General features: G+C 38.1%; 1 protein-coding gene across 3 annotated transcripts in view; it reads right to left on the bottom strand.

Moving 5' to 3' along the window:
- The window catches only part of plcb1.S (phospholipase C beta 1 S homeolog), a 305,516-nt gene that overhangs the window by 148,992 nt on the left and 142,360 nt on the right, over positions 1–14,164 (bottom strand). For all 3 annotated transcript variants that reach the window (XM_041564337.1, XM_041564338.1, XM_041564339.1), the window contains exon 4: positions 1,169–1,309. In XM_041564337.1, the coding sequence (XP_041420271.1) occupies positions 1,169–1,309 (141 nt within the window). The remainder of the gene's footprint in view (positions 1–1,168; positions 1,310–14,164) is intronic.

Below are 14,164 nucleotides of genomic sequence, written 5' to 3'. Positions count from 1 at the left end.
AAGCCAATTGCAATTTATCTCAGAATTCCATTCTCTGCATACTAACAGTTAACTCAAAGGTGAACAACTTCTTCAACCCAAGTAAACACCTATAGGATGAAATGAAAAGCTGGCAATGAGAGCCAACTTCATATGAATATCCTTGAGTTGTAAATAAGATACTGAATAGGTCAGTGTTTTTATTTTAAAAATGTAATTGCAGATTTTACTATAAAGTAGAACCTTTCTTAATGCATGCTTCTTCTTGTGCCGCCTTTATCAATGGGAAGAAGTGTAACAAAGGTAGAAAGTCTTTTTTTCTCTCGGAAAGTGGCATCTCTTGATGCAGAGAAGGCATATTCCTTATTGCTCTTAGATTGCCTGAAGCTAAGCAAGCTTTTATTACACTGTGGTCTGTCTGAAGTGAGGTAAATATATGTGACGGGTCACTTAGGGTTTGGATACAATTGTCACTTGTTGTTCTTGTCTTTCAATTGTAACCCCCAGGCACTCCTCATGTTGACTGAGATACAAGCTTACTAGGTCCCACTTTTATCCTGGCATTTATTTATGGGATTCATGTACTGGTTATATATCAGTGTATGAATATAAAGTGCACTTTTGCAATTTACATAAAATTGTTTGCAATTTAAAGCATTTACGCTGTGAATTAAATGCCACTAGAATTAATTTGTTATTAAAAAAAACAGATATATATACAGAAAGAAAAGAGTTCTGATGTTGCTCTGCTCAGGAAAGAGATTGGAAGCCTCCCAAGACTTTTCTTAAGTCTCATGAGCAGGGCAACATCTGAACAGATCTTTGTTTCCTTCTAAATGTATATCCCTTTGACCATACAGCTAAAAGAACTGACCATGGAGTGGAACTGTTAATATAAAATTACATTTATGTCTAATATTTGTACATATAAAGAACAAATATTAGACAAAAACCTGAAGAAACTCTGTAAACTGGTTAGAGAAATCCAAAAATATATCTATCTATACTATACACACAGTGGTCATTCAGAAACATAACCAATTATTATATGTTACTGATGAACAAATCATACACTGATTATTGTATTCAACAAACTTTTGTGAACATTTCAATATAGGTTTTATTGTATGGCTGATGTTCTGGAGCTAAAGAAATATTCCCCACGCATAATACACAATTTTTACTGTACCTTGGCAATTTCTTCCTGAAATGCCACCAAATTCAGATATGAGATGTTTACCAAATCTGGTCCATAGACGATTGTAAACATGCGATACTCCAGCCGGCCTCCAAAGTTCCCCACCTCTAACTGTTCACGTAACTTGGGATCCTAAAGAAAATAAAGTAATGACATTATTATTATAATATAACTCGTCAACAATAATGTTTGTTTTATTAATCCACCAACACACAAATGTTGAAAGCTATGAAACTTTAGCCATCACTGGCTTCTATTTTAGACATATCATTATGTTTACATTGGTCTTTGTATCAACACTTTTTAATCTAGGTAGGGATATAGTCATAGAGGACATGCAGAAATACACACACATTATATCAGGATCTCATAGCAACAGATAAATCAAGATTGTCATCTGGAGGTGCTGGGGAAAAGAGCCAACAGCATTTTAAGAACATTGGACCCAATATTAATCCACACAGTGTTTCCAGACATGGCATGATTAAACATATAAATCATAACTATCAGTAATTAATTGGTAGGCACTGAACACAAAGCAAGAGGACCCGGGAGGAAAAGATTTGAAATACTCTATATGAAACATATTGGATTTTTAATAGCCGTTTTTACAGCAGTTTATTTTCTGAAAGGGTCTGGATAAGGTTATTGATTTATGTGTAGTTTAGATGATCCACTTTGAGTCGGGCTTATGGTACTGTGTGTGCTGAACTATACAGACTCGCTCAACAGATTGCTAAAGAATCGAGGAGAAATGCCTTGTGCCATAGATTTTCCAAGGTATTATTAGACATATTGATGGAATGAGAATTTCAGTTCTTATGGTTTAAAAATGACTGCTTAGCTCTCTCACCATTTATATGTCAAATATATAAAATGTTTAGTATGACTATAAGAAGGAGATTTATATATGTGTATATATATAACTTCACATGAGGGGGACCGCTCCAAGTTCACACTCCCTATTCGCTGCTCCAGTCGGGTGCTCAGTCCGCAGCGTCCCCACTGCTAGAATTCACTTAGACATCAAAAAAGGGAGGACGGCACTCCGATACGTGGAATATGCTTTTTATTCCAAATTCATACAAGGATCCAACGCCCTACGCGTTTCGGGAATCACTCCCTTAATCATAGGCCTATGATTAAGGGAGTGATTCCCGAAACGCGTAGGGCGTTGGATCCTTGTATGAATTTGGAATAAAAAGCATATTCCACGTTTCCTTGAGAAAGGTCCCCAGGTGGGACCGAAACGTCGGATTATGATGTAAATAAATAAAAGCAAATTTTTTTTCACATCAATACAGTGAGTGCTGATCCTTCTTGTTCTATATATATATATATATGACAAAAAAGAAACCGCACTCCCAGGACTTCTACAATATATAAAAGTACAATATATAAAACTACACAATAAATATACACAGTACACAGAGCTCATATAAGGACACAGAAATGCTATGTGGTAAGAGACACAGTAGGAAAGAGTAGGCTTTGTCTCCCCCTTCTCAAGCACGTGCATGCCCGGAGGTGGATGCGCACATATCGAGGATACAATAGATGGCGCTGGTGAGCCAGAGCACAAGCACATGTGCACAGGCATATGCACGGAAGAGCGCAGACACATGCTAAAGAGACAGGAGGAGCTGCCAGAGAAGAGAGACAAAAGGGTCTGAGCTAGGAGAAAGTGTCAGAAGAGGTACCTGCCTGGTGCCCCTCCACTTTTGCTCCCTAGGCACCTGTCTCTTTTGCCTACCCCTATTTCCGGCCCTGGGTCCCTGCCCCGTAGAGATTTCAGTCTAAGTGGGTTTGTGGCTTACATACAGGCTCAAATTGGAGGGGACAAATTGCACAAGGTAAAGGCATTGTTCAATAAGTACCAGGACTAGACTAATGTTCTAGTGCTCCTATTTTTTCCTTGAAGAGATTGAGAGAGTGGGTTCCTTACTGAGGAATTCAGGGATGGAAACCTAGTGGGAAGGAGCAGCAAGATAGAAGGGTTTGAGACGAGAGGTGGCAGTAGATATGGATGGTGTGAAAAGAAGGTGGCTCTGAGAGAAGTGGAGGAGACAGCAAGCAACCAACAGTGAGACAAGAGAAGAAATGTAGTGAGGAGCAGAGTGAAGGGATTTGAATGTTAGAAGATGGAGTTTATATGCTATCCTTTGCTTAACTGGCAGCCATGCTAAGGATTTTAGCTGGGGTTGAACAGGTTCCCTCTTAGGAGACAGCAGGAGGATCCTGGTAGTAGAGTTAATGGTTGATTGGAGGAAAGAGAGTCAGGAAGACCTGTTAGTAGGAGATTGCAATAGTCTAATTGGGATAGGATAAGGGCATGGATTAGTGTTTTGGCTGTTGTTTCTGAAAGAAAGGGGCATATCTTGGCTATATTGTGGTGGAAGAAGCATCAGGTTTTGGTGGTAGTATTAATGGTTAGAGAATGAGGCCAAAGGCCAAATTAATATTTAAGGTTTCCTAAAGAGAGTGTACAAGGATAACAGAGGACCAAAAGATGAACAAGGTATCTAGACTATACATTATAAATAGGCTATAAATACAGATATATGTATATATACATATAGATATATGTATATATACATATAGATATCTACAGTAAAGTGTGAGCATGCTCATATATAATATTGTATTCTTCTATTATTCAAACCATCCAATTCTCCAAGTGTCTTAAAAATATGGATTGACTTGACTAGAATACAAATAGATATATATAAGTGCTCCTGATACCATACCATGAAACAATGCAAGGATACAGATTTACAGCGCAGAAGTATGTTTCTGAGAAATCAATATATATGCAGCAGCTTTGCTAAACAAAGGAAGGGGCTCTAAGGCTCGTTGGCCGGTAATCCCTTTCCATGGAATGAAACAGACTACACTAGCAAATCAACAGCAATAACAGTAAGATAAAAGGATTTGATAGATTTCTCAATAATAAATAAAAAAGTTAAGCAGAGATCAAGGATTGGGAAACTCTTTCCAGAGTTTTCTTTTCATTGTGTCACTTTGAAGCCATGATTTGGACACAGCTTAAGATATTTATTTAACTATCATTAAGAGAAATACTTCCTTTCAATTTCTCACTTTGTTAAGGCACAGATTTGCAAATTGCCAAAATCCAAATGAACGAAGCTATTCTTGCATATTAGATTAGGTCAAAGATAGTATTTTATTCTTGAAGGACACCCTGACCTCTGTGCCCAGGCGCGAGAATATAATCTTTCAGCATCCAGTAGCTCATATACCTTAATAAAATGACATTGTGGATCACTGATGACTAATTAACAACACTGATGGTTGGGCTGTTATGATGCCTTGACCTTGAGGACATGATTGTCAAGTGGGTGTAACAATATTTACCAATAGAAGGAGCCTGATGAATAGGAATCCATAGATGATGCTCTCCCTACATGTCCTATTCATTCTTTATGCTTTCTATCTGTCTGTTTAGTAGAGCACCATGGATTATCCATAGACACCAGTCAACAGAAAGACCTATGCTTTTATAAAACAAGAGTGTCCAGTTGGGTGTCCACTGCAGCAGCTGTGATGGTTTAGAAGGTTTTTTGTCCTGCCCCATGGAAGCGCCTTGCCTACAAATCACAGCCTGAAGAAATTAAGCCTTACACATTATACACTTCAATATTAAAAACTAATTTGTAGAAATTAAATACCTTACAGTATTGTAATTAAGTGTTTCAGGATCTCGCTACTGAAATATAAAACAGGCATATGTGGATGTATATATTGGCCTTAAATATTGTACTCTAATGAGATCTCTTACATTGTTGCTGAGAGACCTTCAGGTAAAAATATATATCCGTTATGGTTGACATAGAAACATGGAGTTAAAACAAAACATGCGTTGTTGAGTGATATGAGATGGGGCTTAGGCATGTAACATCCGACATGAGGTACATGTAGATATCTGGAGAAAGGATTACTAGAAAGCTGATGAGGAAGATGAGCACACCGATATGATTCATGTTGACAACACGGCATCTCATATAAAAGTCATACATTATTCATGGTTAACATAGACTAGATGGGAGCACACGCATTATCAACATTATACGCTGGAGGTGAGACATCATACAACCCTTGTACCCAACATATAAAGTCGTAAACAAGAAATAATATTTGATTATTTAGAGATTAGAAGGCATCATCACTCATGCCCATTGTACATTGTTGGAAATGTAAGCCAGTGTACCCTAATACACTAAAATCACTATTTCTGTGCAGAAGGGAAAACTGAAGCCATTATTTGCACTTGGTTGAATTACAGTATGCACCAAGAAAGAAATGTTTATGAACAAAGGGGAGATGTTCCCTGGCTTTTATAACACTGGAAAAGATAATAATAAAAGCATGCACTTTTCTCTCACTACAAAGCAACAGTCTTTAGATAAAATGAATTATAATACATTTCCATCTTTGTGATGTACCCACTTTCCATCTCAATTAGGTAAATAAAGATGAATACATTGTAAGAAGCACCACTATATTTTTTCATTTTATAACAATGTGCATTTTCTCTTTTTATCCTGATATTGAAAAAAATACCCCATTGGCAAGAGAAAAATTGCAGTGAAAATATGCCCATTGCCTCCCATGTATCTGGTGAAATTTGCATCTCACATGCTTTTCTGCAAAGTAAAACAGCCAGTTTCACTCATCACTGTCCAATTCTGTAAAACTGCCATGTCCATGTTGCACTGACCCCTTAAAGGGATTATGTCATGATTTTTATGGTGTAGTTTTTATTTCTAAATTACACTGCAAATAATTCACTCTACCATGTAAAATGTAATTCCTAACCTAACAAGTGTATTTTATTTGTAATATTGGTGTGTAGGTGCATCTCAGGTCACTTTGCCTGACTTTGCCTGGTCATGTGCTTTCAGAAAGAGCCAGTGCTGCACTATGGAACTGCTTTCTGACAGGCTATTATTTCTGATACTCAATGTAACGGAAGGAGTCGCAGTGGGACTTGGATTTTAACTATTGAGTGCTGTTCTTATATCTACCATTAAGCTGTTATTTGGTTGCCTTTCCAATGTTCTGCTGGTGGGCTGCTGGTGGTGTGGGGGGGGGGGGGTGATATCACTCCAACTTGCAGCACATCAGTAAAGAGTGACTACAGTTTATCAGAGCGCAAGTCACATGACTGGGGGCACCTGGGAAACTGACAATATGTCTAACCCCATGTATGATTTAAAAATTAAATATTAAAAAATATGTTTGCTCTTTTGAAAAGCAGATTTCAGCGCAGCAGTGGAGCACTGGAGCAGCACTATTAACTGATGCATTTTTTAAAAAAAAACCAAAAAAAAAACATTTTCCATGACAGTATCCTTTTAATAACCTGAAGCCAACACTACAATGGTTTCGGAACTTCTGCACATATCTTTACCCAATTCAAAGCAATTGGGCTGATTTTCTTGATCACTGGATCAAATAGATTTTCATAAAGCAGACCCTATAAGCCAAGTATACAATCATAGCAGAACAGTCACTGCACTGTACAACACTATGCTTTCCATTACAGTGGTTGGCAGTTCATGATACCGTCATTACTTCTATATTCTGGAGCATGTGAGCCCTCCCTGGAGAGTTTCCAACAATGTTCACAAGCACAAATACAATAACGTTTCATTCGATAGAGGCTTTTAAAACAAATCATCTTTACTGCTGTATTGCAAGTTGGAGTGATATCACCCCCCCCCAGTAGCCTAACAACAGGCTAACCAGAAGGTAACCAGATAGCAGCATCCTAACACAAGACAACAGCTGCCTTGTAGATCTGAGAACAACACTCAATAGTAAAATCCAGGTCCCACTGAGACACATTCAGTTACATTAAGTAGGAGAAATAGCAGCCTACCAGAAAGCAGTTCCATCCTATATTGCTGGCTCTTTCTGAAAGCACATGACCAGGAAAAATGACCCGAGATGGCGCCTACACACCAATATTATAATTAAAAAAAAAAAAATACACTTGCTGGTTCAGGAATTAAATTTTATATTGTAGAGTGACTTATTTGCAGTGTAATTTAGAAATAAAAACTACACAAATCATGACAAAATCCCTTTAAGAATCTAGAAAGACTTGATGAATGTGTGTCTTTTTTCAACCTAACTTACTATGTTACTGTGTGACTAACCCTCATGTGTAACAAAATGGCATCGTTTTTTTTCCAAGAGCAATAACTCATGGCAACTATAATAATGGTTTATTTTAAACAGGCTAATAGTTATTGCTAGCTGTGATTGGTTTCTATGGTCACTGCACCTGGGCAACCTTTTATACATAACCTCAGCGCTGAGACCAAAACTTGTCACAAGTTGGAATTGTTTATCAACAAAAAAAACTGCCTTTGCATTTCTGACTCGCTTTGCCGTCAGCAGGCAGCGTCATGGCTGGATTCATTTATACCATATGCTAAATGCCATACAAAAATGCCATAGAGTAAAGCAAAAAAACCTATTTGGGCTGTATGGACCTCTGCCAAGTTGAGATCTTTGCTACCTCACTGCCTGCCCTTGACCTCCAGTTACAGCTGACTCCTTCCCAGGGAGGCTCCGCTTACACGGCAGGGCCCTGTGCCCATTCCAACTCTCTCGTCATGTAAAGTGACTGAGCTCTAAATCAATTGGTGGGCTCCAGTGTAAAGAACTTTTATTTGACAATCACAGCAGATCAGCAATGGGCTAATTACAGAATATTTCCTTTATGGCATCTCAGTATTTCATATTCACACTGAGACAGTTTCAGTGCTCACTCAGAACAGGTTAATGTTGGATAATAAGCCTTGTATATCCATGGGATGACTGATAACAATTGGCCTGATAGAGGCCAAGAAACAAGTGATTAGTACATTTGCCCCCAACATAATTTTTTTAAAGCATGCAATTTACTGTTCAGATGAAATTCAGTGTCCAATACAGACTCATTTAGCATCACCCACAAACATTAATGCTTCTTCTGTAAGGCTGATGTATGTATGTATGTATGTATGTATAACTTTATTTGTAAAGTGTTGTTAAGGACCTGCAGCGATGTACAGTGCATAAAAGTACAATATATATAAAAGTATACATGGGGAAGACAAATCACATAATAAATATATACAGAATCATATCAGTACAAAGAGCTTAAGTGCTATGTGGTAAGAGGCATAGTGGGAAGGAGGTCCCCTGCCCTGTAGAGCTTACAGTCTAATTGGATGAGAGGCTAACATACAGGCACAAATTGGAGATGAAAAAGTGCACAAGGTAAGGCATAGTCAGTATGCAGAGAACTAGGCTAGAGATTGAGAGAGGGTTCCTTACGGAGGAATTCAGGGATGGAATTCCAGAGGGAAGGAGCAGCAAGATAGAAGGGTTTGAGACAAGAGGTGGCAGTGGATGTGGATGGTGTGAAGAGAAGGTGGCTCTGAGAGGAGCGGAGAAGACAACCAAGAATGTATAGCGAGACAAGAGAAGAAATGTAGTGAAGAGCAGAGGAGTGAAGGACTTTGAATATTAATAGAAGGAGTTTATATGCTATCCTTTGCTTAACAGGCAGCCATGCTAAGGATTTTAGTTGGAGTTGAGCAAATTCCCTTTTATGAGAGAGCAGAAAGATCCTGGTAGCAGAGTTTAAGATCGATTGGAGGAGAGAGATGGGAGTCAGGAAGACCGGTTAGTAGGAGATTGCAATATTCTAAATGGGTTAAAATAAGGGCATGGAGTGAGGGGGTGTCTAAATATATCTGTTATCGGCATACAGGTGATATTTAAGGTGATATTTAACGCCAACTGAAGATATAAGGTCTCCTCAAGAGAGAGTGTAGAAGGAGAACAACAGAGGGCCAAGTACAGAACCCTGAGGTACACCCACATTAAGATGAACAGGAGGAGAGGATTGTTTGCAAAAGTAACAGAGAAGGAGTGAAAGGCTGATAATGACTATAACTCAGAACCAGGAGTTGATTTATAACAGGTTATAAAGTGATTTCAATCTCTTGCTTGGTTTACAAAATAAAATAAAAAAACATGGGTATGTCTTAATTAAAATAATAGACAAAATATATTTCTAGCACAAGTCCAATTTATTTAGCTCAAATTGAGAAAGGGGGTGTACGACCGCTCTACTTAAGGAAACAATTTCAGAGGAGAGTTCCATGGTGCGTTCTTATGCTCAACTCCATTGAGCTGGTTGGCCATTTGTTTTCCAGACTGGACAGTCTCGTTTCACCTTGTGGCTCACAAACTAATCCAGCCTTGGCCCTGTTTAGAAGCAGGTACAGTGCCTCGGGGGAAAATTCCCAGACGCCCCCTTGAAAACCTTTGTGACCCACTGATGACCAGTTTCTATCAAGAGAAGATATAAGTGATCTTTTACAACTTCAAGTGCAGGTGTGGGGGTCACTAAATTGACAGCAGTCAGGTGAAAAATTGAGGTGAATATCCCATTCTGTATAGGTACTTGTGCCAACCCTTGCACTTCTGTACTGTCGCTCTTGGCACAAGCCATGCCCTTTGATGCAGGGAACCCACAGCTGCTGGATTCATTGAGTCTCAGTTGACCTTGTGGGTCTGGGCCAACACAGAGATATTGATCTTGGTGGTAACATGATAACATTAGAGATTCAACTGTCTTGGCATGAGAATGTGTGACATGAAGACGAGATAAAAAAAAAGTCTATTCTGAGCAGTTACAATTAGAATTCTGTGGCTGATTTCTTTTTTATATTTCCTATAAGGGAGAATGAAACTCAAGCGTTAAGGAGTTCATTGCTCAATCAAATCTTCTGCACAGAGGTTTCTCAGCCTAACACTCACATTCCAGCCAGTGCGGACTTTGTTCAAATACTTTGACCCAAAAAGACCAACAATTCACACTTGTTGTTTAAAGATCCTTGGAATTGATTGGCAAATACAGAAAGAAAAAGGGAAAAAAATGTGTGTTTAAAGAGGATAGAAGCCTTGGCATTTCGGCAGTTCCTACTGGCTCTGTGAGGGACGACATCTAGAACAGCCCGGGAGATCAAAGATGTTCTGAAGGTTGAAAGGAATAGTTCATGAGTTGAAAAATAGCATTTTAGATTCAACAGTGTCTCTATGTGATTGTTACTCCATAAAGGAAACACAGACAATTATAGGTATTGTTTTTAGATCTCCTGAAACAGAAGCTAACATTTGAGGGCAACAAGAAATAATGACACCTATTGGCTTTTTAGACTTTATTATACATGTTCTTTGTATATAACAAGTTATATCCTCATTAGTGATGAGCGAACTTGCAGTGCTTCAGTCTTAAGGCAATTGTAGCTGTGCAATAGTAGGTCCATTCTTTACCTCGTTAGAGAAGCTCCTTTCCACTGTCCTACAGCTGTTCTTTATAGAGAAAAGGCTTCTATAATGCTAATTTCTCCCAAATATGTGCACCTACATCTTCTTACATAGACAAGGGAGGCTTGCAGTGGAAAAAGGAGGCAACGGGTAAAAAATTGCATTTGCTGGGTTTTGTTCAGAATTCACTGGCTTTAAATTTACTTTATCCTTCAGAAATTCCCTTATTATAAATTCTGGTATAAATTCTGGTCATAGCCCTGATCATATGTCAACTTTTATATACCTTTTATGAGCATGTGTAGTTTTTTTCTATACTGTACAGTGTGCTTGCAATGCATAGAACTGACCAGAGAAACCTCAGGTGACTCTTCTCTGCTCAGTAAGTTAATTTTCTGAACATAGCAATATTACAAGATCTTCCTTTCTCAGGAAATTAATTTTCAGCCAATTGAAGCCATTCCACTGAATTAACCAGCAGATGGTGCTGTTGTTTCAAATTCATTGCATTCGTTTAGAAACTGCAGGTACCATGAAAATAATTTAAATTGCAAAAATGCTTAGAACAATAATATAGTTTCAGTTGTGTTGATGGTTTATATTTCTTTTAAGTACAGTTTTTTTACTCCAAATGTAATGGGTCATGTTTTTTAAAGTATCGTGTGTGGTGGTGGGTAGTTTATCAAAATGTATAACTAGTAAAAAAGAAAAGCACCAACGGGCCTACTCGACTAAAATCGGCCAGATGTCTATCAGACAGATGTCGCCCTGTATTCCATAATGATCACATGAACCTGGACCAATTTCACGGCAACACTTTTCAGGCTGGATTCTATTTCTGGAATATATATATTATGTACTATCCTGTGGTCGGCGTATGAATGGAAAAAGGCAAGAAATAATTTGTATAACTCTGTAGATAAGGTTCAGTTAATTAATTTATTTTATATATATATATATATATATATATATATATATATATATATATATATATATATATATATATATATATATATATATATATATAAATATATATATATACACACACACACTCTCAATTTGGAATAAAGCATTCCCAGGCCAGCAGATTTTATTTTGCACACATCACAGTGCTCCAACGTTTTGGTCCTTGGGACCTTTTTCAAGAGGGACTGAAACGTTGGAGCACTGTAATGTGTGAAAAATAAAATCACTTGATTTACTAAGGGAAGTGCTGACATGGGAATGCTTTATTCCAAATTGAGAGTATATGATTGATATTTGGCCGTGCACCCCTGCAATTGCTTTGTTGGAGTGCGGATACTGAAGATATAATATATATATATATACTTACATTTTGGAATAATTCATTCCAGGATCAGCACTCCCGTTTCTTGTTATATAATAATGTTTAATTTATACACACGTTATAATGTTCCACTTTGGGACCATTCTCAAGCATAACATAACATGTCAATTCAAAGCAGCGGCACTCAAATCCGTACTTTTCTAGGTAAATCTGGGTGCTGGATCAAAAGTAATATATAAACTTGTTCAAAGATCCGCCCTACCACTTTTTTGTGAATCAAAGTAATGTTTATTTGTTACATGTCATTAATCCTTAATTGACATGTAAGAAATAAACATTACTTTGATCCACAAAAAAGTGGTAGGGCGGATCGTTGAACAAATATATATATATATATGTATATATATGTATGTGTATATATATATATATATATATATAATATATGATAAAGTACTGCAAATGGCAAAACAGAGAAGCCATCAATTTTATAAATGTCCCCTTAAGCCTCACAATTACTTTTATCTCCCATCCTTTGATTTATCTACATATGTAAATCGAATTTTAAATAAAACATCTGAGCACTTTGCTATTCATGACTTTGCTTTCATGTGCTATGGCCTCGTTCTACCATTTAAAGATCTTCAAAAATATTTTGAAATTTAAATGCTTTGATAAAGAGTCGAGTTTAGACTGAGAGGCAGATTTATGCGTCATTACCAGTATTTATGGCCTCATTTATGACAAGTGCAAATAGGGATAAATGGGTGCAGAACATTTTTAGCACTTTGTATGGTGCCCTGATGTCTGTGCCCTGTGATGAACTTCTAGAATAGTAGCAAAAGGCTGCACCTGACTTTATTTGGCAGCGCAGATCCAAAGGGTGGTGGGGGGGCAGCATGTTGGCTCTTCCTGAAAACACCCCTGGTGGGAAACTCTAGGGGCTCTTGTGCCCCCTCAGTACTTGCAGTATGCACCACCAATGCCATGGGTCCAAGTGCTCCATGTATAGGAGTACAACTATGTGACCTTAGAACTTCAATATTTCAAATACGGAGTCAAAATGGCATCTGCATCCAATTCTTTAGACACAAGTGCACTGCAACGATCGACACAGAGTGGGCGAGGGGGCACTGTGGGAACCCTGGAGCTACTGCCACGTTTAGAGGTGGAGGTGGCTCCAGGGATCCCATGTCAATAGGTCCACTATAAATGTAAATTTGCCCTACAGGTTATTGTGTATACAGACCATTCATTTTGTGTGAGCTGCAAAGTTACTCCGCGCTTCCTACCATTGGCACCTACTGTAGTTAGCAAGTGAGCCCCAATGCTCAATAATAGTACGAGTGCATTTACTCAAAGCTGTTGTCCCACACCTGGACATGTCTGGGCCTTTGTTCTCTACAACTTAACCTTGGTACAAAGTTGAATTTTGGTGGATACAAGAGGATCGTAAGGATAAAAAATTTTGATTTTCCCAATGGAACTCTTTGATAACCTCCCCCTGTTTAATGCAAGGAAGAAATATTGAATCATCTGTTCAGCCGTGATACATGTCCGTATTGTGATTACTAAACTTACTCTCCTTTTGACAGTCCAAATTTAGCAATTAACAATTTCAGGAGCTTTTCTCTAGAGACCAGATCAAGATTTAGTGCACATATAACAGCTTGTGTTACAAGACGTGACATGATGTGCACTTTAACTAGCAAAACCCTAATGTGATCTCTGTGTTTCTTGCAGGTATTTCTCTACAGCCGTGATGAATCTCCTTGTGCTAAAATAGAGGCCAAATTTCATTTATTTTACTGGTTCATAAGATTGTAGATGTTTAAGGCAAATAAATGTAGGCAGAATGTCTTTCTTTCTTGATCAATTCACGGGGCCGCCATATTGAAAATCTACACTGGGCACTGCACAAGCACATGGACCCTACTGACCTGGATAACCCTGTACCCATGATACTTATGTTTATAATGTCAAGGATAATGCACAGGCCCTGTCCATCTTCTCTGAATGTTAAATAATAACACTAGGTCCCCCTAGGACTACAAAACTAGAAATACATCTTTACAGTTCTGTAGAACCCTATGAAAAAAGGATTATTGGGGTGTCCTTTAAATAAAAACCCAGCCTTCTCCTCATATAGTACTGCAGTTATCTGCTTTCCATGAGTGTGGCACAATGTTCTCATTGAGTACAGCACTGAGTAAAGCCCCCAGCCCCATGTGATGGTGGGACACAATACAAGGGAGAGTCCAGCCTTGCTTAGAAAGTTGACTTGCATATCTAGTGGGGCTTAAGTGGATTCCATGTTTCTCACTCATGTCAACTGCTACAGCAATTTT

This window comes from Xenopus laevis, chromosome 5S, assembly GCF_017654675.1.
Source record: "Xenopus laevis strain J_2021 chromosome 5S, Xenopus_laevis_v10.1, whole genome shotgun sequence".
In the NCBI taxonomy this organism is placed as follows: domain Eukaryota; kingdom Metazoa; phylum Chordata; class Amphibia; order Anura; family Pipidae; genus Xenopus; species Xenopus laevis.
Note: the sequence above shows the minus strand (reverse complement) of the source record. Positions and strands in the feature narration are given on the sequence as shown.